The sequence below is a fragment of the Varroa jacobsoni genome, unplaced genomic scaffold (assembly GCF_002532875.2).
Source record: "Varroa jacobsoni isolate VJ856 unplaced genomic scaffold, vjacob_1.0 scaffold_1214, whole genome shotgun sequence".
Lineage (NCBI taxonomy): Eukaryota > Metazoa > Arthropoda > Arachnida > Mesostigmata > Varroidae > Varroa > Varroa jacobsoni.
The window spans coordinates 256,119-283,998 of NW_019214116.1; the positions used below are offsets into that span (position 1 = coordinate 256,119).

Here is a 27,880-nt window from a genome sequence, read left to right on the forward strand (position 1 = left end):
TACAAGCTACACATCTGTAATAACAGGATGCACATGTAGGTGAAAACTGATGTACGTATCTGCGACTTATGACGACACATTCAAAATGGTACTTAATATTCGCAACGTGGAAATTGCTTGCATTGTTCGTGGACTACGACGAGACAGACGGCTCTATACAGGCTAAGATTGAATGTCTCTCGGATGCTCATCTTACTCTATCACAGATCAACTCACATAACTATACTACAGATACTAGAGATGGCTGTGTTTTGATTGGCCTCTGACGTTAGGCATTGCCTTAGACAGTCATTTTTCATATAATTAAAAATATGAGAACAAGAATACTTTTGTTTATATATTAACGCGTCACTCGAAAATACTTAGCATAATCGAGCCTCTTCTGAGTGTGGGACGAATGGAGCACTCGAAACAAAGCAGAACAGATAGAAGAGTGATTTGTTTACGCAATAAATCATAAGCATATATAACAGCATTTTGAGCTTGGAATTCAACGGACACCTTTGAAGCGTCGACACGTTCTGAGAAAAGTTATTCATGTTCTTCCTTATTACTTGTAAACGCTGCATCAATAATGCGGTTAATTTCACTTCGTGTTTGATTTGCTAATCAATAGTAAATTGTTTAACATAGGAACAATGTCCACGGCAACCCATCTGGCAATAGGCAACACATGTACCGCCTCGTGATATGCTCGACCCAGTTCGTACGTCCTGGGCAACACTTTGAATTACCTCTAACAACCAGCGACGCCAAGTTTGTTCAAGAAATCAGTCTTCCTTTAGAAACGTTCATTTTAAATGTGACGCACACGCTTTTTCTCCGGTGGTCTCATTCTTCTTAATAGTCTTCAAGGCCTAAAAATATACTGAGCTTATATATATGTTTACATATATTATTCAAATAATTATCACTGGCTGGCGTATTGTACAAACCGAAGTTAAATAATACGAGACTTAGATGAAAACGTTTAATCATAAGTGAGGTGAGCCGGGAAGAATCTGTGACTTTAATGCTCTGAAACTATTCAAAGTTCTTGTATTCAGTGGTCAAACCAATGCGCAATTCTAGGCAAGAAACTTCTTGGTTATGAAATTAGACAAAATTATTTGGGTGACGCCGGTGACGCCTAAGCATAAAATGCAGAACCTCCTCCGCCTCAATTAACGCTTATTTTCACGTTTCATTCAGGCGTAAGTACTGACTGAACTGGCCACAGCATATAACAGAAAAAGGTCACTCGCACACATGGATTTCTCACATTTTTTTTTTTCTTTAAACGCGATACGATTAAAATAATTTTGATTTGATGGTATATACAAATACTAGTGATATTAATGCGTTCTCCCTTGCCGAACCAGTTTGTTTGTTCATTAGAGCCGCAGCAGTTGTGCTGGTAGCAGGTACAACGTTGATTTGGAACAGGCCTCAACAGGCCGGTAATCTCTAGCGCTGGTCATTGCTACTGCCGAGCGTGAACTTAAACGGCGGCTTAGGCCCTATCCACCTTACAACCTATTTGCGTATTTTAAACTCTTTCAATAGCGCTTTCGTAGATATACTGGGGCAGAGTGCAGGTCCACTATCTGTAGAGCGAATGCTTTTCTTTGACTACTGTTGTGTCATGCTCGTTGCTTTCTATTTATCGGCCTAATGTAATAGGTAGAACAGCAGCAACGACTTTCCGCTCTTCGTTTCACCAGCCGTATCGTGCATCTCTTCTGTTAATACCATCATGCGCTATTTTAGCTTGTAAAGAACTGTTCTCATAATAGGCAGTAGATTTGTGTTGTTACTCACTCATGTATCAGTTATTGGTAAATATTAGAGCAGACGCCATCCAAATTAAACTGCTGATGTTCGGTGACTGTTTCTGTATAAGCGGAGTAACGATGGACAGTTCGCGGCGTGTCCTGTAAGATTTCTCCAATAGAAATATGGGCGGCGTTGTAGTACTAACGGTAGTCAACTGTCTAAGTTAACGAAAGCGGGAGATCTTTTGTTATACGTTGTCAAGTTTTCGACACATGTATTTCGCTAAGGGCAGATGGGTGATGCTGAAATGGATTCCTGACTTCGCTTAGAACAGATACCGAATATAGTAAAAATGAAAGAATATGATGATTTGCCATGAAAATTATGATACACCATAAAAGCGATGATATGCAGGAGAAACAATGAAATTGACATGCCATGGTTCGTTCTAATGTAGGAGCGAAAGTCGGGTTGCATCATTCGACTCGGTTCTGCTGTGATAGAGCTTAGCTGACACCGTTGTTGTCGTCATCCTTCGCGTATACTGTCTGAAAGAGATTCGAATTCGAAAATGCAATAGACTCATATGTTTATCATGGCATACGGTGTATTAGTGACTGGATGACGGTATTACACGCGAAGGCTTTTGTCTAACTCTTTCAGCGTTAGTGCCAGTTAATAATTGTTGGTCAATGGGCGTCAACCTGCCTCATGGCTAGTGACAATTACTGAGTGGTGGCTTGCAATGGGTAGTTTAGCTTAGACATATAACAAAATTATTGAAACGATTGCAGCTCTTCTCGTTGGTTCATGGCCACCTGCAAAATGTACCGGTATTTGCACCTGTAGTTCGTGACTGGAATTTCTCCGAGACAAAGTACATGTTACAAAACGTTCTAAGCGTGTCCGTATTACGGTTGGAGCCTGTATAGCAGATGTGTCTATATATGCTAATGTGTATAGAGTGTTCCCGTTAAATATCGACGTGCGGATTGCAGGACTGCATTGATTGTAGGTCACGATCGAATTTCACGTCAAACCGTCGCAGCATGTTACTTGTTCAGTGATACTATCTACCGAAATTGTAGGGCAGTTGATTGAAGGTCGACTTGAGCTGTGTTCTTCCACAACAATCTTTACTCAGAAAACTTTCGCTGTAGAACTAGACTAAGCTTAGGATAAACGCCTTACAATGAGGTTCGACAGTAGGTTAAACTTGCTTTACGATCTTCAACGGGGCTGCATATCAGCAGCGACCTTTAGCAGAACTCAGATGGCTGGCAAAATCGCTGAACTTTGTCTGTCAAAAAGCTTAGACGTTGAACGGTGCCATCGCTCTCCGGTGAATACGCTCCATCTTGATCCTGTGGAGGGCAGGTACTTGTTATCGGCCGGTGCTTCAGGCCAGATTTTCATTCATGACACGCACGAAGTCGATCCAACCGAGCATTCCAATGGTGGAACGCTAAAGGTCGTGTGCCGGATCGACAAAAGCAATAGGCATTGTCACGAGTTCAGTGTGGAGAGTATACAATGGTGGCCACTGGACACAGGCGTTTTCGCTTCATCGGGTATGGATCGTAATTTTAAATTGTGGGATACCAACCGTTTGAGGCCGGTCTTAGTACAGAAGATGGAGCGGCGAATTTATCGCCACCATGTGTCATCGCTCAATTCACAGATGGTCCTTTTTGCTACCGAGTATCCATATGCGCAGATCATGGATCTGCGGGTCGGAACGAAGATCCATCAACTGTCCGGTGCCCATCGAGGCACATTGCTCACAGTGGCCTGGTCGCCCACCTGTGAGAACATATGTGTTACCGGTGGTAGCGACGGCAAATGTGTACTGTGGGACATTCGCTACTCGAGAGGCCATTTGACAGCACTCGACGTGCATAGCGATGGCAAAGGAAGGGGTGCCCATCGAAAAGCACACGACGGACGCCTCGTCTCGCTAAAGTTCACTCCAGATGGCACTGGACTGGTGACTTTCGGTGAGGACAACGCCGTTCGGTTATGGGACGTAGCGTTGGCGAAGAATCGTCAGATCAACTTCGGTCGCGTGAAGTGTCACGCACTGAAAGGTGTCAAGATTGCAATGACCACGGACACTTCACCGCCGATGGTGATTGTTCCATCGGATCAACTTGTGAAAATATTTGATCTTACCAGCGGTTTGAAACTCATAGATCTGACCGGCCACTTCAATTCGGTGAACGCTGTGGAATACTGTTCATTCAGCAACAGACTGTATTCGGCTGGCAGTGATCGTAATATATTGCTGTGGACTTCGACGGATTTGTTGGATGAAGAAGCCAATCAGAAGGGGTACATCCAACAAGAGGAATCCGGAGTAGCTACCAGAAAGCCTAGGCAGGGTCTATCTGTTGTCACACAAGATAACTGGAGTAGCGACGAGGATGACAACGGACCCATGAGATAGTATACTCTAATCAATTAGTTTGTGTGTCATTTACAGGTGTCAGTGAATAAATAGAAGACAATTAGCGCGAAGTTACCTAATATAATTTTGTAAGTGACTTGTCCTATTATATACATAAATGCAAAAAATTTAGACAATAAGAACTCAAAAGAGGTTTATCTTTACACCGAAAATGTTCGAAAAAGTCTCAAACAAAATTTCAATTAAGGGAATAGAATCCTATAATTCAAACTTTCTGCGATCATCTGATGAAAATAGAGACAAATTTTTAACACAAAGTAAACGAACAATAAACAAGCAGAACAAATGGTTAAAAAAATGCGCGAGATTTTGAGCTGTCGTTGTATTCACTGGTATACAATCACCCATATCTGATATATATAGTGTATACGTCTAAATGTTGAGAAAATATGCGAATAGACCTCATAGTAAAAGGGCGTAGAAATCTATCCAACATCTTGCGATGTCCTTCACAAAATTCTACTTTTCTATATTACATATAGGATATATTTTCTATATTAAATATGTACAAAAAAGCAAACACTAGATATTAGGTTCCTGTATACGACTATGTATTTCCATCTTACATCGCCTGTGTGGAAAAAATAGAATACTGATGGACAGCTTGTATGCCTTAACTGACTCTGCTACACGTAGGAAAACTTAGACAACTGCATTTCTTTTATACCTAAAGAGCTCACAATAACTGTTGTCTAATTCTTGATGCCTACTTGCTAGTGTCTATGATAATAAACGGCTCTCGATAGGAGCTATACGAAAATTCAGTTTTGCTTTCTTCTTTATTTTATTTCACTGCTCTCTAGTCCGTTCTCTTTTTGCTAGTTAATTCACCAGCAGCAATCTATACTACCAATGGTCCAATAATAGCTGCAGTTGGATCTACAAACACATAGCCCCGGCAAACTTCCAAACATGGAAACGCTAACAACTGGACTACATCAGCTCGTCGGCTAAATTAGTTAAGGTCGTGCACTTGATTCTATTTCTATAAAATTAAAATAACACAGTTTTTGCATGTTCTCTCTCCCTGTAAAACTACTCACATGTACATACATATACACGTATACAGATACTCGGAATGCAAACGGCGTCATAGGCACCTAAATTACCGTTTCTATGCTGAACTATAAAACCTCGTTTTTTTTTTTTTTTTTTTTTTGTTAGATAGCAAGCAAGCCGTGGCTTTTTTTGCCCTGTTGATTAATTCAATGTCGAGCACCATAACGAAAATGTTGATGTTAGATTAGAAAAAATGTTTAATGGCCTTGCAAGTTATTGCGGATACGAGGTATTCTCCTCATTGTATGTCAAATATTGCGGTGTTCTGAAGAAACTAGCCTTTAAAGTCACATGTCTCAAGACAATATGAGTCGTGTTGGTGTCGTCTGAAAGCTGAGATTTGACTGTACTAAACGTGCTAGAATTGTTAAAATGCCTTTATTCAGACTTGATATAGAGCGCCTTAAAGACGTATGAGACGAGTTATCGGATGAGATGGTTAAGCTAGATATTTCTCGTAGCGCTTGCTTAAGTACGGAAAAAGCTGATAAAATCATCACGAAAACTGACCAAGAATAACATATGGCTAGCCATTATATATCCAAAAAACTAAACATTCACCACCAAACAGTTTCAAACTATTCGAAAAAAGCCGCCTATAAAAAAAAGGATGCCACATGGATTGACGAATAGATCAATTGTATTTCATTCTGAAAACCCTCACTTCTAACGCGGCTGATTACAGGCAATTCAAAGTAGATCACATAGAACAATATTGTGAAAATGAAAAAAAAAATGTGACAAAGCCCAGAGTGGCGTCAATGTATGTAGTACGATGTGTTTATTAATATGATTAGAAAAGTATCGTGCATTAGAAGTTGCAGCTACCTTACCTTGTAAGCAAACCGATTCGGAACCGTATCTGTCCAACAATTGACCAAATACAACAAAAAAATTGACCCCAACTTGTGAACTTGTTGTCTTCCAGTATAATAATGTCACAACACATACATCTCTAGCTACGTGGAAAAAATCGATAAAATTCAGATGAAAAATTTCAGCGCACCGTCATACACCCGATATTTCGCACCACCAGACTGTCATCCTTCTTTACATAGCTCCCTTAGCAATGATAATTTAGTTTCAATGGAGGAATGTAAAAATTACTTGCCACAATTTTTTGCCTAAAAACCAGAGACGTTTCTCATGATTGGATTACGGTGTAATCTGAAAAATGGTAGATGGTTCTCATCAATCGACGCGCATGTTTCGTGTTTAAGTTCCAGTTTTCATTCTTACTCACTATAGGTGAACTGTAGTGTCAGAAAAACATGTTTGTACAGTAATGTTAAAACAAAGTTGTCAGCGATAGTTGTGAAACAATCTATTTAAAAGCTTTAAAGGAACAACTTTTAAGCATGTTGGCTAGATAGAATCGAACTATCTATCATAATACAGATGATGCAATAATACCTATCCTTTAATGTTCTGCATCTTGCAGCATTTTCACTTTTGTCCAAAAAATAGGTGAAAAACCGTTTCTTCGCCACCCAATCCGCGTTTTCGAATTCGTACACTTAGTTTATATTAATTTTCGCGATGGTTCTAGGCGTTGGCGAAGCCTCGAAAAGCGATTGGTAGCGGCCAATGCTTAGAGTCGTCATGTCATGATGCATAAATACTGCACAATTCATGTGAATAAAGAAAATAACTTTATTGTGTTGATGTTACCGATCATATTTCAGCTGGTCGGCCCGCACCTCGCGGCTTACGATGCCCTCTACCAGCAAATTGACCCAGCCGGAGTCAACCATATTGAGGCAATGGAGGCAGCCGCTTTCCTCAAGCGAAGTGCGCTTCCAGATAGTATACTTAGAGATATCTGGGAACTGGCAGATCCGGATCAAAAAGGGTGAGTGGAAGGTGTTCAGAAGGTAGAAACTATGACTTGATTCATTTTTTTGTTCAATTCAAGGGGTTTATATGGTGGTAACACACTTTTGACCTCCTTCGTTTAGAGAGGAAGGGAGGGAATCAGTTGAGCTAAATTGTTGACAATCATTCGCAACGTGTTACGCTTTCTCTTAGATCGCTTGCATCTTTTAATTTTTTTTTCGGAAATTCGAGTGGAAATGTGGCTTCGTCACCATTATTTTTATTTCCTAACATCCTAAAATACTGGCACCTAGGCCAAATCAATATGCGATGACTGAAATATTTGTGCCAATTATACTTTGATTAATTCGTGCTGATTAGATTTAAGTTTACTTGTCGTTGGGCTTACCTAGGTTCTTCAATAGATTCTTGCTCAAAAAGGGCATTGATTGTGATAGATTTGTTCCAATTCACTTGACGTTTATGTTGTTAACCTACGGGCATGTATCAAAACGAAGCAGTTAAATAATACGAAAAAAGTCACGGGCTTCATAAGTGCCCTTGTTAATCGAACATCCAAATTCAGCATGTGCTCCTTAAGTGAAACAATATATGTCTGACTATTCTATCTAATTCCTTCTCCATAAACAGCTTTGTATCATTCAAACGGGCTCGCCACTGCAGCATGTCATGTTACACAGGTAGTATTTTATAATAAGGCAGTTTATTTTTACTTCAACTCCAACATCTACTACCTACAATCCAACCCAAGATTTACGTACTTATCGAGTCGTTTCGTTTATTTTTGGTGAAACCTTGCGGCCTCTTTCAGGTTTTTAGATCGGTATGGCTTTTTCGTTGCACTCAAGCTCATAGCACTGGCCCAGTCCAACGTGACCCCCTCTGAGGCCGCGTTAATACAAGCTGAAACACCTGCGCCGCGCCTTCTCAACACGCCACCCGCCATCGACTGGTCGATTCAGCCTGAAAACCGAGCGAAATATGAGCAAATGTTCCACACTCTCGGACCACAAAATGGACTACTTCCGGGAAACAAAGTGAAACCGGTAGGGGATTGAGAAGGGATCGAAATGGACATTTGACCGGTTATACAATCATTCGTGTTTTGTTAGATGTGATCAATAAGGGTGAGCCTGTTTGAATAGTAACGAAAAAAAAAAACCGGCTATCAAAGGACATTCACATATAAATGTTAATTTCTACGAGAAATACAGATCTTCCGTATAACGTTTATGATAGAGGCATTTTGTGTCTCTGACTTGAAGAACAATTTCCTGGACTAAAAAGTAGGGTCACAACACAGAACACTACCGTGTTAAGTCTTGTGATCCAAAGCAGCACTTAAAAACACACTGCTTTACCCTGTACGTGTCTACGTTGATATCCGTGTTTTTTAGTATTAACCTTCTATCCTTTCTTTCCTCTTTCCAATCAGGTAATGCTAAACTCCAAGTTACCCGTCGATGTACTCGGCCGGATATGGGACTTGTCGGATCAAGATCAGGACGGATCGCTCGATATAGATGAGTTCGTGGTCAGCATGCACTTGGTTTCTAAGGCGCTCAGGGAGAATGCCCCAATACCGATGTCCTTACCGCCGCAACTCGTCAAGACAAAACCTCTGCCAACTACCACAACCACAGTCGTCGATCCTTTGTCACCGCTGGCACAGCAAGCGAACAACGCAGCTGCTACTTCAAACCCCATACCTTCGTGCTACACTGCACCCGCTGCACCCTCGCCGGTGCCTACGAGTGCCACGAACAATGGCGCGACGCCTACTCCACCTCAGGTGGCGCCCAGCGCTAACTCACCCCCGACCGTGTCGATGCCTCCAGTTAAGGCCGGATCTCCAACGCTACCAAACGGCGAGACGATGATGGACCTCGAGCGAGAAAAGCACCTAAAACTGTTTCGGCGACTAGATACAGACAATGACGGCCTAGTCAACGGCGCTGATTGTAAACAGACCTTACTTGACACCGGTTTGCCGCAACAGGACCTTGCGTTCATCTGGGGTTCAGTGGATACAGGACAGACTGGACGGTTAAACAGTGGCCAGTTTATTCAAGCCATGATTTTGGTAGATGAAAAACTGCGAGAGCGTAACAAGCCGACCGGGAATAAAGAGCTCGACGCGCTAAATGAAGAGATCCGTCAGCTTCAGACGTGAGTGATTCTGATACTACTTACTTTCAGTACGACCTTTACATTATCAGCATGATTTTCACTGTGTTTTCAGTTTAATGCTACAATAAAAGCGTTCGGCAATGGAGTGAATGTATTACCTTCCATAGAATTAAGAAGTCTCAGCTTTAAATGGCAAAAACTGTTGTTGAAAATGATAAAACAAGATTTGATTGGTGACCGTGTGTATGTACAGAACCTGTGATACGAGTTAGGTGAACTTCAAACTTTCCACAAGTTGAAATATGCTCATGTATTAGAAAAGAAAGTTATTATTGGCTACAATTGAAAGCAGTAGGTTATTAAATGCAGTTGTAGCAAAAAACCTGGTTGGCATGCATGAGCTTGCATAAGAACTGTTTTTGGTTTCAACATAATACAGTAATGACGATATCTGCCTAATATCTAAATTTGATTTTTCGTATGGAGCTAAACATGTAGTACAACAAATAAAATATAGGATTAGATGAGCAATTCAGATTCCCCAGTTAGTCAAATATGTGGTGTCATAGAAAAATCTTCTAATATCTTTACCTCAAAAAAATATATACCTCGAAAATGGGATTTAATGTTACCAACATAGAAACACTGGTACATGCTTGTGTTACGTGCGGAATGCAGTGAAAAACGTATCATTCAAGAGGAAGTCGACGGTGTCGAAGCGGAAGCAAAACGTCGAGAAGCCGAAGTTGCGGCCGCGCGACGAGAACTCGAACAGCTCCAGGCGATGCTCCGACAGCTGGAGTTGCAGAAACGTGAAGCCAATAAAAAATTGGCAGAGCTCGGCGTACAAAAGGGAGCCCTCGCACAACGTCTCACTGAAACCAAGGCCCAGTTGACTGACGTAAGTGACGCTCGAGAAATAAGTTCGAAATGTTTTTTGTCTCCGTGAAATAGTTCAATGCTAACTTCTTTGCTTACTTTTAAACTTAGAAACACTTATAAGGTGGTAGATTTAATGTTCGAAACCGGGCATAAACAGATATTTAATTTGTTCTGCGCTGATGGGAGTAGCCCGGCCAGTTATCTAGGACAGACATACCTACCTGAAACTACGTAGTCAAAGGTCTTTTTTTTGTTACTTCACTCTACCACTTTTGGAGTTTTGCAACCGAGTGGTTTTCCGGAAACTATATAGAGCCTCTTACAGCAATCGATTTTTTCGCGGAGTCGTTCAGACGGTACTTTACGAAAAAATGGCTTCTCGTGAAGAATACCTACTATGGAAATTATCTCTAAAGATAAAGGCGACCACTCCTCTAGTTTTTCCTCAGGAATTCCTTCTTTCCTAAAGAAACACTTCACAATAATAGGACACCTCTTAAACCATGAACTTAGTAACCCAACAGGAAATTCTGGCTCTTTCAGCAGTTTTCCCGGCCTAATTTAGGCGCTTAATCTCGTCTATTGTAACATGAGGGGTTTGTTCCTGGAAACCCGGAATACTTTCGTGTGCTGCTTTTCGGACTCGAGGTTATTCAGGATATTTTTTTTTTTTATTAACCTTCCGCCATCGGCTTTCAACTTTTTACACATTAGTTCTTTGGTTTTAACTTATGGCTTCTTGTTTCGACATTAAGTTCTCAAAATTTTTTTCACTAAACTAGATTACTTCTGTATTCAGCAAGATATTTTTTTTACTTGCGCACCCCTTACCTATTGCCGTGGCGCGGGCACTTTTCGAAAAAGGCTGAGATAGGAAAATACCAAAATCCTATTGTTCAGAATTTAGTATCATTTTACATTGTACACTGCCTTGTTTCGTAAAACTGTGGGAAAAATACGCTAAATGATCATGTTTGGTCGTAACAGTACAGAGTACCAAGTCATTATGCTGGATGCGAAAGATGTCGAAAGAGCAGAACAGGTTTATCAATTTAAATAAAGGTATATAGCTGGCGTTAGAAAATGCGATATGATTGACCTTGTTTTTCCCAGATTTCTTTAGATGGGTGTGCATGAGATAGGCATCTTTCTTTCACAATTATGCTTCTTGATGCGTCATAACCGCCCTCGTAACGGGGGGCGGATACATTGCTATTTTATACAAGCAAAAGGATACGCTTAATGCAGTGAGCGTCATTTCCAAGCTTGCTTCAGACTACGTACTCATTCAAGCAAGAATAGACCTCTACTCTAGTGTAGTCCAATAAAACGCTCGGCGCAATCAATCTAAAAAAAACGTGTTTTAGCTTCATTGCTTTTCAAGTTTCCTGTAGTGGCATTTCTCGGTGTTAAGACTTCATTGAAGTACTTTTCGCTAGAATCTGTGTTGAAATACAGAACGGAACTAATCATCAGCATTTAATATTAGTTTCCGGTCGACGTGAACCGCACCGAGCGGACAGCCTGAGAAGCGTGTCTGAATAACGTCGAACCCGAAACTTGTTCTTAGGTATCGTAGAGATTCAGATGTAAATGTTATTGGCTACTTTGTGAAGTACTTTATTGTCGTAGATGGAATACCTCTCGACGTGCAAAAGACTTAATTTCTGGAAAGTTTCAACAGAAGCCAGATACACGTAAACTCTTTCAATAGCTGACTGTCAGTTGTTTCTTTGACGACAGATCCTGGTATACTCATTTAGCACTGCTTCAAGTTTATGTTAGGTTTGGGGCTCAATACAAGTAATTTGGAGAGACTGAAAAAAAGAATAGTGTTTTTTTTTACAGATTTTTACTTCGGGATCAAAGATCTACAGCCGTTTGAATCTAAGTTACCTCCGTGTTTCTCCAAGTTTGTCAGCAAGCATACTGATGCTGCACCGTCGTGGAGTTTACAATCAAAAAGAATGCAAAACAAAAGATTTTTCTGTGTTGTTTATATCACTGACTGTTCCTTGTACACTTTTACTGTCGTTTTGCAGGAAAAAGGAAAAGTGGCACAGCTACGAAAGACGTTTGAAGAGGAAAAAGCGCAGATTGAGGAGTCGATGAACCAACAGGACCCCAAAGAAGCTGAAATGGCCGAGGAACTTAAACAGATCCAAGAAGAGATTGAGTCACAAAAGGTGAGTCTTTTCTGAACCAAAAGAATAGTAGGCATACAAAACGAATGTCAGAAAATTTGCTAAACATTTGTTAATAAAACTGCCTTAATAGGTACCTTCAACATAAACCTCGAAGAAACCATAGCTCATTCAAACTACGTCATTTTTACATACTCTTTTAATTTTACTTTATTCAATTTTGCTCCAAATCCATTTCATCTGCTGCTTTCACAATATATCAATTGTTCACATTCGTCTACTAAATATGCAAACGTATTTACCATTTAGCAGTTAGCTACTTTAGGCTACATATTTCATAAATAGCTTCCGCCTGATTCATTTGGTAACATACGCCCCTACAAATGAAAATTGTTCGAAGTCTTGTGCCCGGTCCTACCGCCTTAATTCAATATCTGGCTTCTTTCTGTGAAATCTATTTTTTTTCTACATACCCAAACATATTCATCTAACTTCGGGTTTTCGGAACCTCTCGATATTTTTCCATTAGTCGACCATGAAGGAGCTCAACGAGCGGCACGAGGCCGCCATGGCAAAGCTCGCTGAGGAGGCAGGCTTTTCTTCGGACCCTTTCGGAGGGCAAGATCCATTTGCCGGACAAGATCCATTTGCCATAACCGGGGAGCCGGTTCGTTCGACCTATTCGTTTGGTGATCAGGATCCATTCGCCGTACCGTCAACGGGAGGAGATGCGGCGAGTGATCCCTTTGGCGAAGACCCATTCGCGACGTCAAGAGCAAGCCCAACACCTGCTTTGCCGCCTAAATCGAAGGGAGGAAGTAGTAATAGTAGAGCTCCCCCGCCCAGGCCAGCGCCCCCCAGCAGGCCCCAGGGGCCCACTAGGGCGGCACCTGCTCCACCTATTCCACCTGCACCCACATCTGTGACAGTTTCTAGTGGCTTTAGCAACGATCCGTTTGCCCCGACCGGAGAAGCCTCAGCAGTTGCGCCGCAACAAAGCAGTGACGGCTTTGCCAACTTTGACGCGTTTGGTGCCAGTGCGTTCTGATTAAGTAACAATACCAGCTAAATAGAAGAATGCTTAAGTTAACGATGACGTTGAAGAAAGAGTAGTTCATTTCTACATCGTGCTGTATCATAAGTATTGTTCGAGTAAACAGGAAGGGAGGCCGATGAAATGGCTAGCAACAATCGCAAGATGGTAATGCATGGAGACGACATAATGTGCGATAATAAAAGTGCTGGATTAAATGAAATCAAAGGATAAAACCAAAATCGACGGCCTCTCTTATGATAGCCAGCAATGGATTCTTCGGCAGTAGGATAGGTCCTTGCCTGGGAAAGATTTTCGCCTGATTTATGCCCGCGCGCATAGATATTCAAAAGTTTAAAACTGCAACTTGCGCAACTACAATATTTGCTCTACCAGTTGATACTGATAGGCACTTGATGAATTAAAAATGATGAAAGTATTAATTTCTATCATAAATATAAGCAAATTTACGATGCGAAAGAAAAACATGGCCAAAAACGCAAAACGGAAAATTCGTCGATCTTATCTTCTGTAGTGAATCTGTGAATCTGAACCACACAGATACACACACAACAGTGCCGAAGAAACGGGTGAACGATAACAAGATGGACTCAGTGGAAACGATCGATACCTGATTGATGCATGCGCAATGATAACGGTTCGAGGTAAATTGACAACGACGTGCCTAAGACACGAACGACAAGTCGATGTAAGAAAGAAGACGCCTTTAATTCAAATGCGCCTCCGCGCATGTTTAGCAAAGACACACCTAGTCACGTAAGCTCGCAGAAACACTTGTGACTTTGCTGAACAGGCGTGAACATAAAAAAATAAATGTGGCAGAACCAACTAAAGTCTGACTATGTTGTTGGCATCGCAGCTTAATTGGGCTACTGTTGCGCGCCCATCGTTTATAATCGTAAAGGTTAATTGCTGCAAGATGATGAAAACACCGACCTTGAGGTTAATGGCGTATTGAGGTGCTTTTTGTTTAATCTCAATTATTCAATAATCAGCTATTCGTTTAATAAACAAATAATTTCAAAAAAGCGCCTTAAGAATTATGGACCACTTTCGAGAATGTAGAATATTTCAGATATAAAAAAAGAAAGATCCGATTAGCTGTGTCGCCTTGGCGTCTATTCTTCTGAAGAAAGGCTCAGAAAAATCTTTTCGTTTACTGCAAGTCTTTCTCGATACTTGATATCACCATATATATATCGGCAATATTTTTGGCTAACTTCGCCGAATTTGCCCATTTATATGTATATATTTGTGTATGTTATAATCCCACCGGCGGTTTTTCTACCCAGCGCCTATATTAATTCAGAACCCGATTATCGTTAAACGTTGCATATTGGTCGCGAATCGCTTTACGGCTCGTGTTATCTGATGTTTGTTGTGCGTTTCGTTTATTGAATATTCGATAGCGTACCTCCGCCGCGCGCTCAAAGCTGGATAGAGATATGTTGCTGTACTGACGCAAATTTAACGCGAATAATCGTCGCGTTTTTGAAACAAACGAATTACGAAACGCAACGAAACGTTTCGTGGTATCGTTCATGCGGATGAAGTTAGTGAAATGATAGCCGGCTACTACCGGCTTTGTGCTGGCTTTGTCACGCTTTATGAACATGCCTGCGACCGAAACGTTGATCAAAGAGATGCTATAGAATTCTTAGTGTATCCACTTTTCGAACTTTGAAATACCAGCACTATTCTGTTGTCAGTGACTGGCTAGTCCTACATTAGCCCATTTAGTAGCTTTGCCATTTCCGTGACATCTGTGTATGCCAAGGATACTCTGAGACTATGGTAAGAACAAATCGTGAATAATGGGTATTTTTTTGTACAGTATGCGTACGGCACAATAATATAGTTTAATCAAACGGCCTTATCATGAGGTCTTGGCATAGCTTCTTGCATGACCTGTATTCAGTTATAGGATATAAAACATATGAGAATCCTGTACGTATAACAGTGATAATGTGATGTAACACAACAGCAGCTCTAGAACTAGGGCCTACGATAGAAAATCGGAAAATGACCACACATGATTGTGAAACAACAGACAAAGACGTGGAAAAATACACATTGCGGTTGTTAAGAAATTATCTATATCTTTACGTATTCTTTGGCTAATCATAAACAGAAGACCCAGTATCAATGATATCATAATTATTGCAGAAACGTTTCAACAAAGGTGCGACAGACATGGCTTGCAAAAAATACTTCAGACGTTTAAGAATTAAATACACGAACAGCCATTGTGGGTCAGTTACATGTACTAGTCGAACTCGATCGGTTCACAAAAAAGGCTCATTGCAAGTGAATCCACTTAACTGGAAACATGCTGGCCAGTAGCGCTCCAACAGTCCTTAAACCAGGCCGGTACTGGGATGACTGCGGTGCTACGCCAAGATATCCGCTTCAGCAAGTGTTTCAAAACTTCCTGAGTCGTCCCGACCTTCACGAGATTCTTCATAGAGCACATTACCAGACTCCACAACACCTGCCGCATACTGCCGCCATGTCACAACCGCACTCCGAGATGCGTGAACTCCCTCCACTGCAGTAGTTTAGAAGCATAGCAACATACAAACACTGAAAGACTTCGGATGGACGTAGCGAGTGAAGTCTGAAGTTACATACAAATTAAACGAAAGATAACCGCCGAAAGATACATAAATTGCTACGTAAACGTAGCTAACGACCCTCAACAACACCGTATAGGTGGTCGCATAACATCATCTCCAGTCGGTATGATATCGGCTTCAAAACCGAATATAGTAGGAATAGTATTGATAATAATATACCTAATATCAAAATAATCCTAGCGATATAATGACGATATTGACGAAAAAAAAAAGCGAAATGCTGCAGAGAATCGCTTTGTGAATACCATAATCCTTTACCCAGATGTGCCCCTTCTACCGCCAAACTAAATGTAATCAACATGGTAATGCCGAATACATTTCGCTATAGCATTATAAACAGAACACATGATAGGTGAAGTTGATTGAGCTGTACACAGTGAGCTATAAGCCCATCATCCGATAATTGCAAGCTATATCGATATCGCTGTACTCATAGGTTTGCCTATATACTGCTAATATGTGAGTGGAAATGAAAAACAAGAAAACAAAGAATCATCTTATATATATATATATATATATATATATAAAACGATGTAGCAGAGCAGAAAATATGCGGCTTATCGATTTTCCCTCGATCCTCACATCCTATATCAGTTCTATCATCGCGCGCATGCCCTCGTTCGAAAACAATAGATCGACTGTGTTTTCAATAACGATACCGCAGCGTGTGACAGAAAGAAGAAAATTGTCAAATGCGATAATGCGAGTTCGGTGCGCCGTCGGGTGACGTGTGTCGTCCACCAATTATTCGAAATTTAGTCTCTAAACGATAACATACACGAACGTTTAGAAAGCATACATTCTTACAAAACAATTCGATGTCGTCCGATTAAAGGGCAATGAAGACAGAAAAAGAATCAGTTGAAAATCATATTGAAGATACTAATGCTAATGTTAAAGTGCCACAAGGCTAAGACCCGTGGTATAACAATAAACAACCCTATACCCCCATCGACCTTCGAATAGTCAACTCCGAGTACGGTATTAGATAGTACCGATAAGTGGATCTATAAGTACTTGGTATTAATGTTTTGCCAATTATTTTCATTATTTTGAACTCGTTTGTTGATCCTCGAACTCGTAGCCGCTTCTGCCTCTTATGGGCAATACGGACATTCTACTAATAGAAGACTGACGCAAATAGAATCATGGTTAGGCGACAAAACGGATCACTACCAGCAATTCACGAGTTTTTAGCAGTTGTTGCGCATGATGCGCATTGTTATTTTTCAGTAAACTTTTCTAGTCCATTTGACCTAAAAAACAAGATACGATTCACTCTGATCCATTACGCAAGGAGCGAGTGACAATGTGACGGGGTAGGGTACGAAAAGACTAGCATTGCGATTTGTTTCGCTTTTCTTCCGACCGGTGTCGTTAGACCGGCTTGACTTAAAACAGCGCACTGTACATTTTCACACTAATGACATCAGTGTATCAGATCGGCTACTATATGCTCATTGTTGTTAAGACTGGCCAATAACATACGATCATATCATCGACGTTGTTTGTCTTTTTCCGTCTTTCTTTTCCCGTTGTCTTTTACGGTACATCCTTTCGTAGTAGGCATACTTACGTACTCAATTCATATCATCGTATATGAACTGTATGGCATTTTATCATACTTCGAGCGCCGTGGAAAGTGATCGGTTTTTGTATGTTATTTACAGCTACTTGGGGAAAATCTCTTGAATATTCGCTTACACATTATATAATACATAATTTACGTAATTACACCCATGAACCAATTAAATATTGGCAAATGCTCTTATGGTGTGTATGTGTGACTTACTTGTATAGCAACGTTTATGAACATCTGAGAAAAACATAGCATATGAAGGCCAAAATGTGTGCCGGCACAAAAACATAACGAAATTAATTTGCGCCGCTGCATCACGCATAAATAAAAATCCTTTCCACACATTTTTCGATGTTTGTTTACCAAACTTAAAAAGTCAAATTTTCCAACTTCTAAAAGGTCAGTATGGTGTGCGCATTAAGCAAACGCATGCCTACTTTATTAAATCGACCAACAGTTACCCTAATAAAATGTAATAAGGTTTTAACTAGGAACCCCGGATTTAAATTTATTAATAAACTCGGAATGCGAGTTACTAATATTACCTTATATTTAGTATGCAAAAAAAATCAACTTTAGTACTTCGGTGGGCCATGATTTCGCCCTGTTAAACGTAACCACAAATCGGCCAAACAATCTTCGCGTTAAGCTTTGTCAGAGAAGACCCTTATTGTACCACATTTTACTAAGGAGTATTTCACAGACAACAAGCGTTCCATCAAATCAATCAAAAGATACAAAAGAGATGATTTGGAGTTCTTTTGGCTAATTAAATCATCCTTAGATCCGCTGACTCTACGGAGTTTGTAAGATTAGTCATGGTATTGTTTCATCCAAGATCTAAATCTGAACAGAAATTTCGCAACACGAATTCGAGTAGACAAACGACTACGATCAAATTTCAGTTCACGTAAGGCGTTGAGCCTTATATACTTTTTCATTCAACTTATAGCCAACGGACCTAACTTCGTTGAATGCCTTTTCGTCGGTGGCGGATTCATCAGCATTAAGTATTCAAGCACGTAATGCCACTCGACAAAGTCGATGCCACACGCGTTATTTCCCTTCCACGCACATTATATAGACTGTATATATAATACAAACAGGTATAGAATATGCATGCATATAGATATATGAAAGTATATATATATATAGTAATATATAAATATAATAATATGAGCGACCTTGATAAAAATTAGTTCATACTGTAAGCTAACATATGAATACATTTATATATATATACATGACTGAACAAAGGCTGAATAGAAATAACAGAATATGTCGCCCCGATATAGGCGATCAGTGGTTAAAATACACGTAAAACAATCTGCGAAGTGGTGCTCGATCACAAAAAAAAAATGACTAATACATCACATCACATCACAGATAAAGCCTCGAATAGATACATTTCCATAAATTCGAGATACCGATAGAACGATGCATGAATCTACATAACACACTGAGCGCACACGTGGTTAATAGACGCGGTGGATGGTATTGAAGAAAGCAAACTATTATTAACCATCATTAACAATAGCATCAGCCTAAACAGAAAAAAAAAATATGCGAAAAGCAAACAGCTAAACTAAAAGCAAAAAAAATTTAGTTCACAAGATATCACAAATATGTCCATGGTTTTGCCAATCTTTCGAGGATAAACCAGGTTTGGCGCCTAACAATGAAGTTCCCGCTTCTACGCCGTGACGTGAAAAGATAATTGTAAACCACCAGGCTTGAAATTTTAATCCGATCACACTCTCTTCTAGCCTATAGATGAAAGAAATGACGAAAAAAAGGACGGATCATATTACAGAAGTGAATATTATGAACGCTTTGATCGGGGGGCAGCGCACACCGATGTATGGTCGCGGACGAATCTTTATTTACGTTCGGACAACCATTATTAACGAAAAACACCAAGTAAGCAACGACATCTAGAAGCATTCACAAGTAGTCAGATAAATAATAAAAAAATTAAATGATACCCGAAAAAATCGTCTGAAACAAAGTCGTATGTAAGAGATAGAAAACGCATCGTGTTCCACACAGAACAGGACGAGCTCGGAGTAACAGGAACTACCCAGAAACAAAATCAGTTCACATAAAGTGTTGTGCAACACTGCAAACCGCATAGGTTTCTCAGTCCCAGTTCATAAACAGGAAAGTACCGAGTACAGAACAAAATTAAACATCATAAATGAATAATAAAAACTCAATTAGAAAAACAAGGATCTAATACAGCTACTAATTTACAATTCAGTATTGCAGCAGAAGTTCGGACTAAACAATGCAATAAGATTAAGATTCAGCTGTATATTCCATTATGTTTAAGTGTTCTGATTTAAATTAGTGGACAGATGGGGCGACAGTACCATGTCAGATTCTCAGAAGACATTGACGTATGTGGCAATAGAAAAATGGCTGCTGGTATTAACATTTTATGATAAGGATAAAACTGCACCTTCGTGGAAGTGCACAGAAGATTCACAGCGAATTATTGTTGAAAGCGAAATGAGAAAAAGTGTGTCATGTTCTACTATGATGACAAAGACGGAACGGAGGAATGTGTCGATAATGCAAACGTGCTGCAGAGTAAAGAATGTAGTAATCTAGTTACAAAGTGAGTAATACCTAATACTCTTTATGATGCTAGCTAAATGTACCGCGTAAGACAAAAGGAGAAGACATAGCCGAGTTAGGAAAAATAATAATGCATGATGCACAGTTTATGATGACGGTGATTATGATGCAGGAACAACAAAACAAAAAAAAATTGATGCAGATGATTGGAGTCGAAATAACAGGTGATTATGGTATATCAAAATAAACAACTAGCTACAATATATGAGTGCGATAAAACTCTATACTGCGTGCTTACTCTACTGGTAAACCTCGTTTGTAGAAAAGCAATGAAGCATGGAAAGCAGAAGCAAATGAGAGTACTAACAGTTGAATACAATATCATCGGAAAAAGCTACGCTCCAAGCAAGGATACCTTCCAATGAGAGCCTCCGGTCTTTGCAGAAAAAAATGTTTACACAAGTCAGAACTTGTGCCTGAAGAAAATACCTGCAGTACATTGTTGAATCACGGTCTTTAAATTTGTTGGTTCTATCGAATTGTTTTTGCTGGATTAGATTGTTATTAACCCGTAGATGCACTGTATATAGTTCAGCATATTGAGGTCGGATAATCAGACATTGACGGGTACTTTCAACAAAGCTAGAACACGATAAAACGAATTCTAGAATGATAGCTAGTCTAAGCCAACTTCAAATATGATCCCGTCTCATCATTTATTTCACTGATACGAGAGGAGTCATGTAAACGATGTCATAGCAGCATCGCGATGCGCTCCATTTGTCCTTATTAGTTGGAATTAATTCTGTCTGCTACAATTGCCTAATAACTTTTCATGAATGCTTAAGCACCCCCCACAATATCTTAGAGCTTAAACTCAATACTTGAGCGTCGCCTGCTATCGTGGATTCTGTCCACGTTTATATGACGATTTGAGTTGATCTTCTACATATTATACAAAGGATACAATATGCTCCTATACAATTCTGTGCTAGTAGGAAAATTATTATTATATATGTTCTTTTTCAATCATAATTTATGGAAAACGAGATCGACAGTAGACGCTTTTCCGTAGATTACAACGAGTTTCGACAGCGATCCATAACCCAAGCATTGGAAACTACTGAATACATGCCAAGTTCTATTCAACTACCTTTCAGCTCACATAATTTATCAATAAAATCTTCGACAACCAAAATATTGTCACTATTATTGTATCCTACTAGTATTCCACCAAAGAACGAGTTTTATTCAATCTAGATTGTTGATTTACTACATAAGAACGTATCGGTGGCGCAAAAATACACTTATGCCTTCAATTTATGTATCCATAAATCAATGTCTTATAAAATATACATATACCACAAATATTTACCATGTTTGGTGCATTTATTATACGAATTAAACTTTCGAATTATGGAATCATCGTCGCGTCGGCAATATTTGTTTCGTCTTGACGAATAGACATTTAAACGACGCTTACACAAATCGGTGGCATTGCCACCGGGCAGTTCTAAAAGAACAGAACAGAATTTGGTTAACGTCATACCCCATTCTTCTACAACTGTACAGTATGAATAGATTTACTTCAATCCCTAAAATTTATTGCACTCCCCTGCACACTCAACACGCTTCCAAAATAACCAATTGCCAGTAGCCTAATATTTTGAACAGCCTTGACTATGGCTACTTCTACCGTAAACCGCGTTCCGGGCATAGATTTTGCCATGCCTGCTCAAAACGTTGGAACTTTCCATTCGTTGCCTTCTGCGCAAATGTTACAATCATAATGTAACAACAAAGACTTCCCTGTTCTCAACCGGGGATGAGTTTGCCAGATTTCAAACAAGTTGCTATTACACTCCAATGTAATTTCACTTTATTCCTAACTGGGGCTCAATATCGTTTTCAGCTATAGCCATTCAACGTTTTATATGTTATACCAAAATTAGCGTCTACCTCAATCTGATACATGGTCATGTTTTCAATGTCTTTCCGTCAGTGTTTTTATTGTAAATAATATAACAAACGCAAATATATAGCAAATTTCGAAATAGATTATTAGCCGATGCTCGTCTTTCTTGTGTTACGGGCTATCCCCAGCTTTCCGCCCTCACACCATCAAGCAAACAACGTTCATATTTTTATTTTCAAAATACACTGCGGAACTGATCCGTATCCACTGAGACGCTCCTCTTTATCTATCTACTCCTCTGTTATCTTTCCTATTTATTTTTACGAGTTCTGTTTCGATCTTTACATAAAGTCATCGGAGTCGTATCCCGCAGCATCAGCGTTCGTCGTCATCTTTTCGGGCTTCATGAGGGAATCGTAACTTTTGAGCTTTTTTAATTCCTCACGCCGCTTTGCCTCTTCTTTTTCACGTTCCCGTTTTAGCCGCTCCTGTTCGCGCTTGACTTCACGCTCCTTGCGGTCTCGTTCCTCGCGCATTTCACGGAAATCCGGATGGGCCTCTGTCTGTGGAAGACGAAGAAGAACGTAAACATCACGCCACCGTTATATTTCAAAGTAGCTCTTAGCTTGAAAACACTATCATGTGCATGAATATGCACAGTTCTGTATCCGTTTTGGTTGTGTATATATATATAATCATCATAATTATATGCACTTATGAGCCTAAATACAAGAGCTAGTAAGAAATAAAGCCGAAGATGTACTACCTTGTGATTACGATGATCATGATCTAATTCTTACTACTCCAAGCTATTCGAAAAACACGTATACAACTGGTACTTACTTGGAGCTCTTAACTCTAATTTTCGGAACAAAGCAGCGAAAGAACAAACAAAGAAAAACTCTGGAGATAAACATCAATCCTACCTTGGTCTTAGTAAGTCTGTTAGTAATTGAGTTGTCCTTTTTTTCGACGCGAATTTTTCGCACCGCCTTTTCATCATGGAAACCCACTTGTCCATCCACCATTGCTTGAGTTTTTTTAAGGTTACTCCACATTGTATAGACAACATCGACACTGCTTTCTTTGCACCCCTAAAATTGATAATTGTAAATTATTATTGCTACATATATCAGATGCGCGACTACTACACTATAACTCGTAAATATAAATGTATATACAATTAAATAGGTAATACGTATTTAATGAAGCAGAAACTACGCCACAATACGCTAGACTTCATTATCCAGAAGACCCTTGCCTTATGTTGGTTGAATCTAACTAAACCACACAGCGTAGGCAAAAACTATATACTTCTTGTTTACAGACAGTATTCACTGGAAAAGGCTATACAAATTCAATAAAGGTTATTATTATAGCCACGAATTAGTGATAGGTATGTGCAAGTTTAAAGTTAGTGGATTTATGTTATATATTGACTGTTGCGCAAAACGGTAACTTCATAGCATGGTTTCAAACAGCAGTATAACAGTACCCGCTAGCTTCGTTTTTACGTGAAGCTGTGTTGACGTGTGCTTTATTAATGTGAGACTTATGTTTTACACCTTCGGGTGTGTCTGGCTGACTTCGCTGAACGGGACAGTAATAACCTCCATAAAGGTAAACGTTCTTAAATTTTTATACTATAAAATAGAACTTGTAGTTTGCCCAAACGCACAGAAAGATTAACCCAGCGACAGCCCGCGAACCGTCTTTTTTTGTAAAATCCCGTATTTACCTGTATAGAGTTATGTTTAACGAGTTGAGCGCAATCCATAATGAGCTCCGGGGGAATATCATCTATTGTTTGACCCTGCGACAAAACATAAGCAATTAAGCTGAGAAACACAAGGATCGACATACCCCTCAATAAAGTACCTAAGTACCTAAATAACTAAATCCAACCTAAAGATTAGTGTTAGCAAAAGGGAAGTTCATGGTGCAGATTGCTAAACACCAATAAAATGTTCTTGAAGACAATGGTTCTAGTGCTCGTATTAGGTGTCCTAATTAGAATTTTAAGATTCTATCTGCAACAAAGCTGAAACTTCACCATAAGCAAATCCGTTGCACACAACAAAGTGAGAACGATAATCTAAGACAAAGCTATTGGAGTGGGTAAGGAGTGCAATAATATCCTCGCAAGCGAAATCCAAAGACAACGTGGTACATAATATCAGTCGGTCTCGAAATTTAAAAGGATCAGCAAGCCGTATCTTATTAGAAAAAGACATTGTTACAATCATTCCATTAATCGGAACAGTGGTGATCGTTGAGGTTGTATACCTCCTTTAGACGAACATACACGTGCGCGGAAGATAAATTATCGACGTGGAACCAAACATCTTCTGGCCAACCCCACCGAATGAGCTTCTCATCTGTGAACGTATTGAAACATATGCGAAACACATTTTCGAAAGACATTCAAACACTGGTCAGTGGCGGTCAGGTCGATGGTCAGCGTATTTCAAACACATGTTCAATGAAAAAACTTACATGCTCGAATATACTAAGCAATCTCCAGGGATATTGTCTCTTCTCCTTATATACTTCTTCAAGCATATTAATAACATTTTTAGACTACGTAGTATTTTAACAAAAACTTCAGTAGAATGCAATTTATTTGCGAGCTGGTTGATTGTGCTACGCTTTTTTACGAATGAAACTTACTTTCATATTTGTCGGCGCCCATGTACAGTTGCGTTGGAGGGTTAGTTACTGAAATATGCGCACAAACAAAATAGAAACAAAACAGAAAAAGATGCAAATTTGTCTCTACTTAATAGAACTAAAACACACAACACTACGATCTCAACCATCTTTTGAGTATAAATACTTAACTATTATAAAATCATACTACAACGGAAAATTAGACATAAGCTTTATCGGTAAACAGACAGCCCACAATAAAAAGATACAGTTCGTGAAAGTACCAGTATGCAACCATTCAGAAGATAGCTACCATGGGATAGTTATATTAAACTTAAACTTCAATATAACACTCTTTTATTTTTTCTCATTCATCTTTGGAAGTGATTTCGCATAAATACTCGCACTCCTTAAATAGCTTAGTCAGACAAAAACGAGAACGAATATACGAGAAGGGCCTGGTATACCATAAAACAGTAAATGTTTACTAACTTCTATGTCTTATCTGTCTTATGATTGGCAGTCATTATAACTCTAACTAGTTAAACACGTTGTGGAAAAACGTTACTTATAGGCAGTTTAACATCGTTTAAACTATTGTTGTTATTATCTATATGCACAATATTTTCTCGCAGTCTTAGCAAAAACTGATTTTATTAGTGAACTGAGTATTCATGCGCGTCAAGATACTTACCCGTGCTTGTGAAGTAGAACACCATTTTGAAAAAAATAGGTGTGCTTCAATTGTCAGAAAAATGGCCTGCGGTCTCAGTAACGTTTACAAACGCACGCACGCGCGCACGCACACGCGCGCGCACACACACTCTCACACACACACCCCAAATGTTGTAGCAGCTGCAACTAGTAACTAGTTTTTTCGTCTCGCTCGGGGTGCAACTTACGATATGTATTTACTTTAGCGTATCACAAAGAGTATCAGACAAAGCTGCCTAAACGTACCACAAACGTATCGGTTTGTCATGCAGGCGCTTCTATTGAACGTCAGCAAATTTAACGCCAGGAAATTGTGCGTATTTGCAGATAATCAAAGATCGAAGTAACTTTGTTTAAGCTATAATTTTCATCTAACTGACTCTTGATAATATTAGTGAGCTCTGGCGTATATAGCTTCTCAACAAACTCGATTTAAACACGCATCATGTAATTAAGTTATTTTAAATAAACAATCTTTTCAAGCATTTCTAGTCAGACTGCAATAATAATTCTAACTATCCATGTTTCTAACCGATTACCAACGTATGTTCCTGAACTAAATATTTTTCAAGAACGACAAAAGATGATTTTCCTTCTCCTTTAACTCATATTAATGTAACTCAGTTTCCCCAGCTGTGAACAGACTGCTTACAAACGCTCAGTTTTAATTCTTTCAAACTCAGCTTTTCTTTCATGCAAAGAGAGTCCAACGCGCAACAGTACAGTTCAGAACCCTCCAGTACAAACATATTTTTGGTACTTTATAAGGTGGGCCGGTCCTGGAGGTAGTGCTATACCAGGCCAACCCGCGGCTGAGGTGGAGCAAGCCCCGAGCACTCAGCCCTGTTCCAAAAAATAGTTTAATATCTTGGGGGACGATGTCCCCCGTATCAGATATTAAGCTGATAAGAACAGATACTACACTTTGATCTTAGCCAAAAGGCCGAGAAGCGATAACGTTTCACCATCAGCCATCCGACCAATGCTGTAGTCTTGTTTCGAGCCGCCCGGACTCCGAAATCAGCTTGAGTGAAATATGCTCGTTTTTCACAGCAGAAATTTATCTCGAGATAACTCAGTTAGCTTGGTGAGGTACCGTAGATCAATTACATAACGCGCAAAGGTTAGGATTCCCGAGGCATTCGATTAAATTGTGAGTGTCATCTTTCAGCCTACATAAATTGGTTTGGAAGCTGTGACCGGTTTCCACGGGCATCCAAAGTCGGGAAATGGCAGAAAGAGCGAAGCAGCCTATAGCAAAACGCTTGACATTGAAGATTTTCATTTAACGACAGCTGGCGCAGGACTTCTTTTACATTGATTCTTTAGTTAAAGGTAATTATAGCCAACAATAGCCCACCGAAATTATGAATAACCCTGTAAAATGTTCGATAGATAACATGGACGTGCGAAATAATAACATTAACTACATAGTACGCGACTTAGAAATATGTTGCAAGTGAAACATGCTGCGATTATGACATTGCGTACATGACATTGAATAAACAATAATTTTCTATAAAGCGGTAATTAGGCAAAAGTAGGACATGTGGAAACATGATTACAACCATTGAAACTGAAATACATATGATCTGTTCCACAAATATAAGAACATCGCTTATACAGAACGCCACGGTCTAGTCAAGTCGGCTGTTTTAAGTCTTTCATCGCATAGGTAGACACGTGATAAGCTGGAGGGCTCATTGTAGTAGTAACGATTAAAGCTTCTCCGCGGAATTAATTTAGAATTGTACTCGTATACGGTGACATTCAGTAGAATGATATGCAGCAAAATGTAATAATGAACACGATCTTAACGTTCGATTTTCACTATAGTAATCGGGGCTACAGTGACACCTTGTCCTCATTTAGTTAACCATGAAAGCGTCTTTAAAGAACCTACATATGGCTGGTGTAAGGCTGCGCATGTGTGACAAAAGAACCTGTTAACGCTATGCCAACATACATTGTTTAGAATCTTTTGCGCCCTGTAAAATTTAAATGAGACATTAAAAATATTATTTTAGTCCTTACCGTTGTCCTAAATCTGTATCGCTGTGAACATCTGTCTTAAAGGTCATCCGTGAGAGCTTAAGGCGCTAAGATCTCGAATAATCATCTTCGCTGAAGACTTAACCCACTCGAGAAATAAACAACCTCGAATGAGCTTAAACTACAGCGGAGAATGAGAGGGCAAGACAGACTGGTTTCTCGGACTGTATGTTAGAGCTGCATAGTTGGAGAAATGTGATAGCTGCTCATCTTACACCTAAATATTAACTGGTTGAGCCTTATCAAACAATATTGACCGTCAGATAAGGTCCTTTACAGTTATCGCAAGCGTGCTTGAGAAAAAAACTCTGACCAGTTGTGAAATTGAACTGCCTATCACTAGGGGCATTTCTTGTTATCAAAAAACGCGGTTATTTATCTTCAGGCCGATCTGGCTCAATTCATCAAATAGATTTACAGAGCGTTGA

The 27,880-nt window shown here is 39.6% G+C and overlaps 3 protein-coding genes and 1 non-coding gene across 8 annotated transcripts in view; 2 read left to right on the forward strand and 2 right to left on the reverse strand.

Moving 5' to 3' along the window:
- Eps-15 (Epidermal growth factor receptor pathway substrate 15) overlaps nt 1-20,404 on the forward strand; it is a 31,699-nt gene extending 11,295 nt beyond the window's left edge. The window contains exons 1-7 of one of the 2 annotated variants that reach the window (XM_022846170.1): nt 5,057-5,186; nt 6,967-7,133; nt 7,929-8,163; nt 8,553-9,286; nt 9,926-10,148; nt 12,172-12,315; nt 12,803-20,404. In XM_022846170.1, the coding sequence (XP_022701905.1) occupies nt 7,045-7,133; nt 7,929-8,163; nt 8,553-9,286; nt 9,926-10,148; nt 12,172-12,315; nt 12,803-13,321 (1,944 nt within the window). In that variant the 5' untranslated portion in view covers nt 5,057-5,186; nt 6,967-7,044 and the 3' untranslated portion in view covers nt 13,322-20,404. Of the gene's footprint in view, nt 1-5,056; nt 5,187-6,966; nt 7,134-7,928; nt 8,164-8,552; nt 9,287-9,925; nt 10,149-12,171; nt 12,316-12,802 lie in introns of those variants that run through there. The other variant, XM_022846169.2, reaches the window with a different exon arrangement.
- LOC111267730 (DNA excision repair protein ERCC-8) lies at nt 7-4,986 on the forward strand. The gene is made up of 2 exons (XM_022846171.2): nt 7-1,915; nt 2,550-4,986. The coding sequence occupies exon 2, from the start codon at nt 2,948-2,950 to the stop codon at nt 4,199-4,201; it is 1,254 nt and encodes a 417-aa protein (XP_022701906.1). The 5' UTR covers nt 7-1,915; nt 2,550-2,947; the 3' UTR covers nt 4,202-4,986.
- A 1,088-nt stretch (nt 20,405-21,492) lies between the features above and the next one.
- On the reverse strand, nt 21,493-27,540 carry LOC111267733 (coiled-coil domain-containing protein 25). 4 transcript variants are annotated; one of them, XM_022846177.2, is made up of 6 exons: nt 27,435-27,540; nt 24,708-24,755; nt 24,324-24,415; nt 23,776-23,850; nt 22,964-23,131; nt 21,493-22,600 (listed from the first exon to the last, which is right to left on the reverse strand). In XM_022846177.2, the coding sequence occupies exons 2-6, from the start codon at nt 24,727-24,729 to the stop codon at nt 22,379-22,381; spliced, it is 579 nt and encodes a 192-aa protein (XP_022701912.1). In that variant the 5' UTR covers nt 24,730-24,755; nt 27,435-27,540; the 3' UTR covers nt 21,493-22,378. The 4 variants fall into 4 exon arrangements, with proteins under 4 accessions (XP_022701912.1, XP_022701910.1, XP_022701911.1 ...); XM_022846175.2 differs by lacking the exon at nt 27,435-27,540 and adding an exon at nt 25,381-25,612; XM_022846176.2 differs by lacking the exon at nt 27,435-27,540 and adding an exon at nt 24,971-25,080.
- Nucleotides 26,164-26,355, reverse strand: LOC147752498 (U2 spliceosomal RNA). Its single transcript, XR_015313935.1, has one exon. It is a non-coding gene; the product is annotated as a U2 spliceosomal RNA (small nuclear RNA).
- Nucleotides 27,541-27,880: the final 340 nt, after the last annotated feature.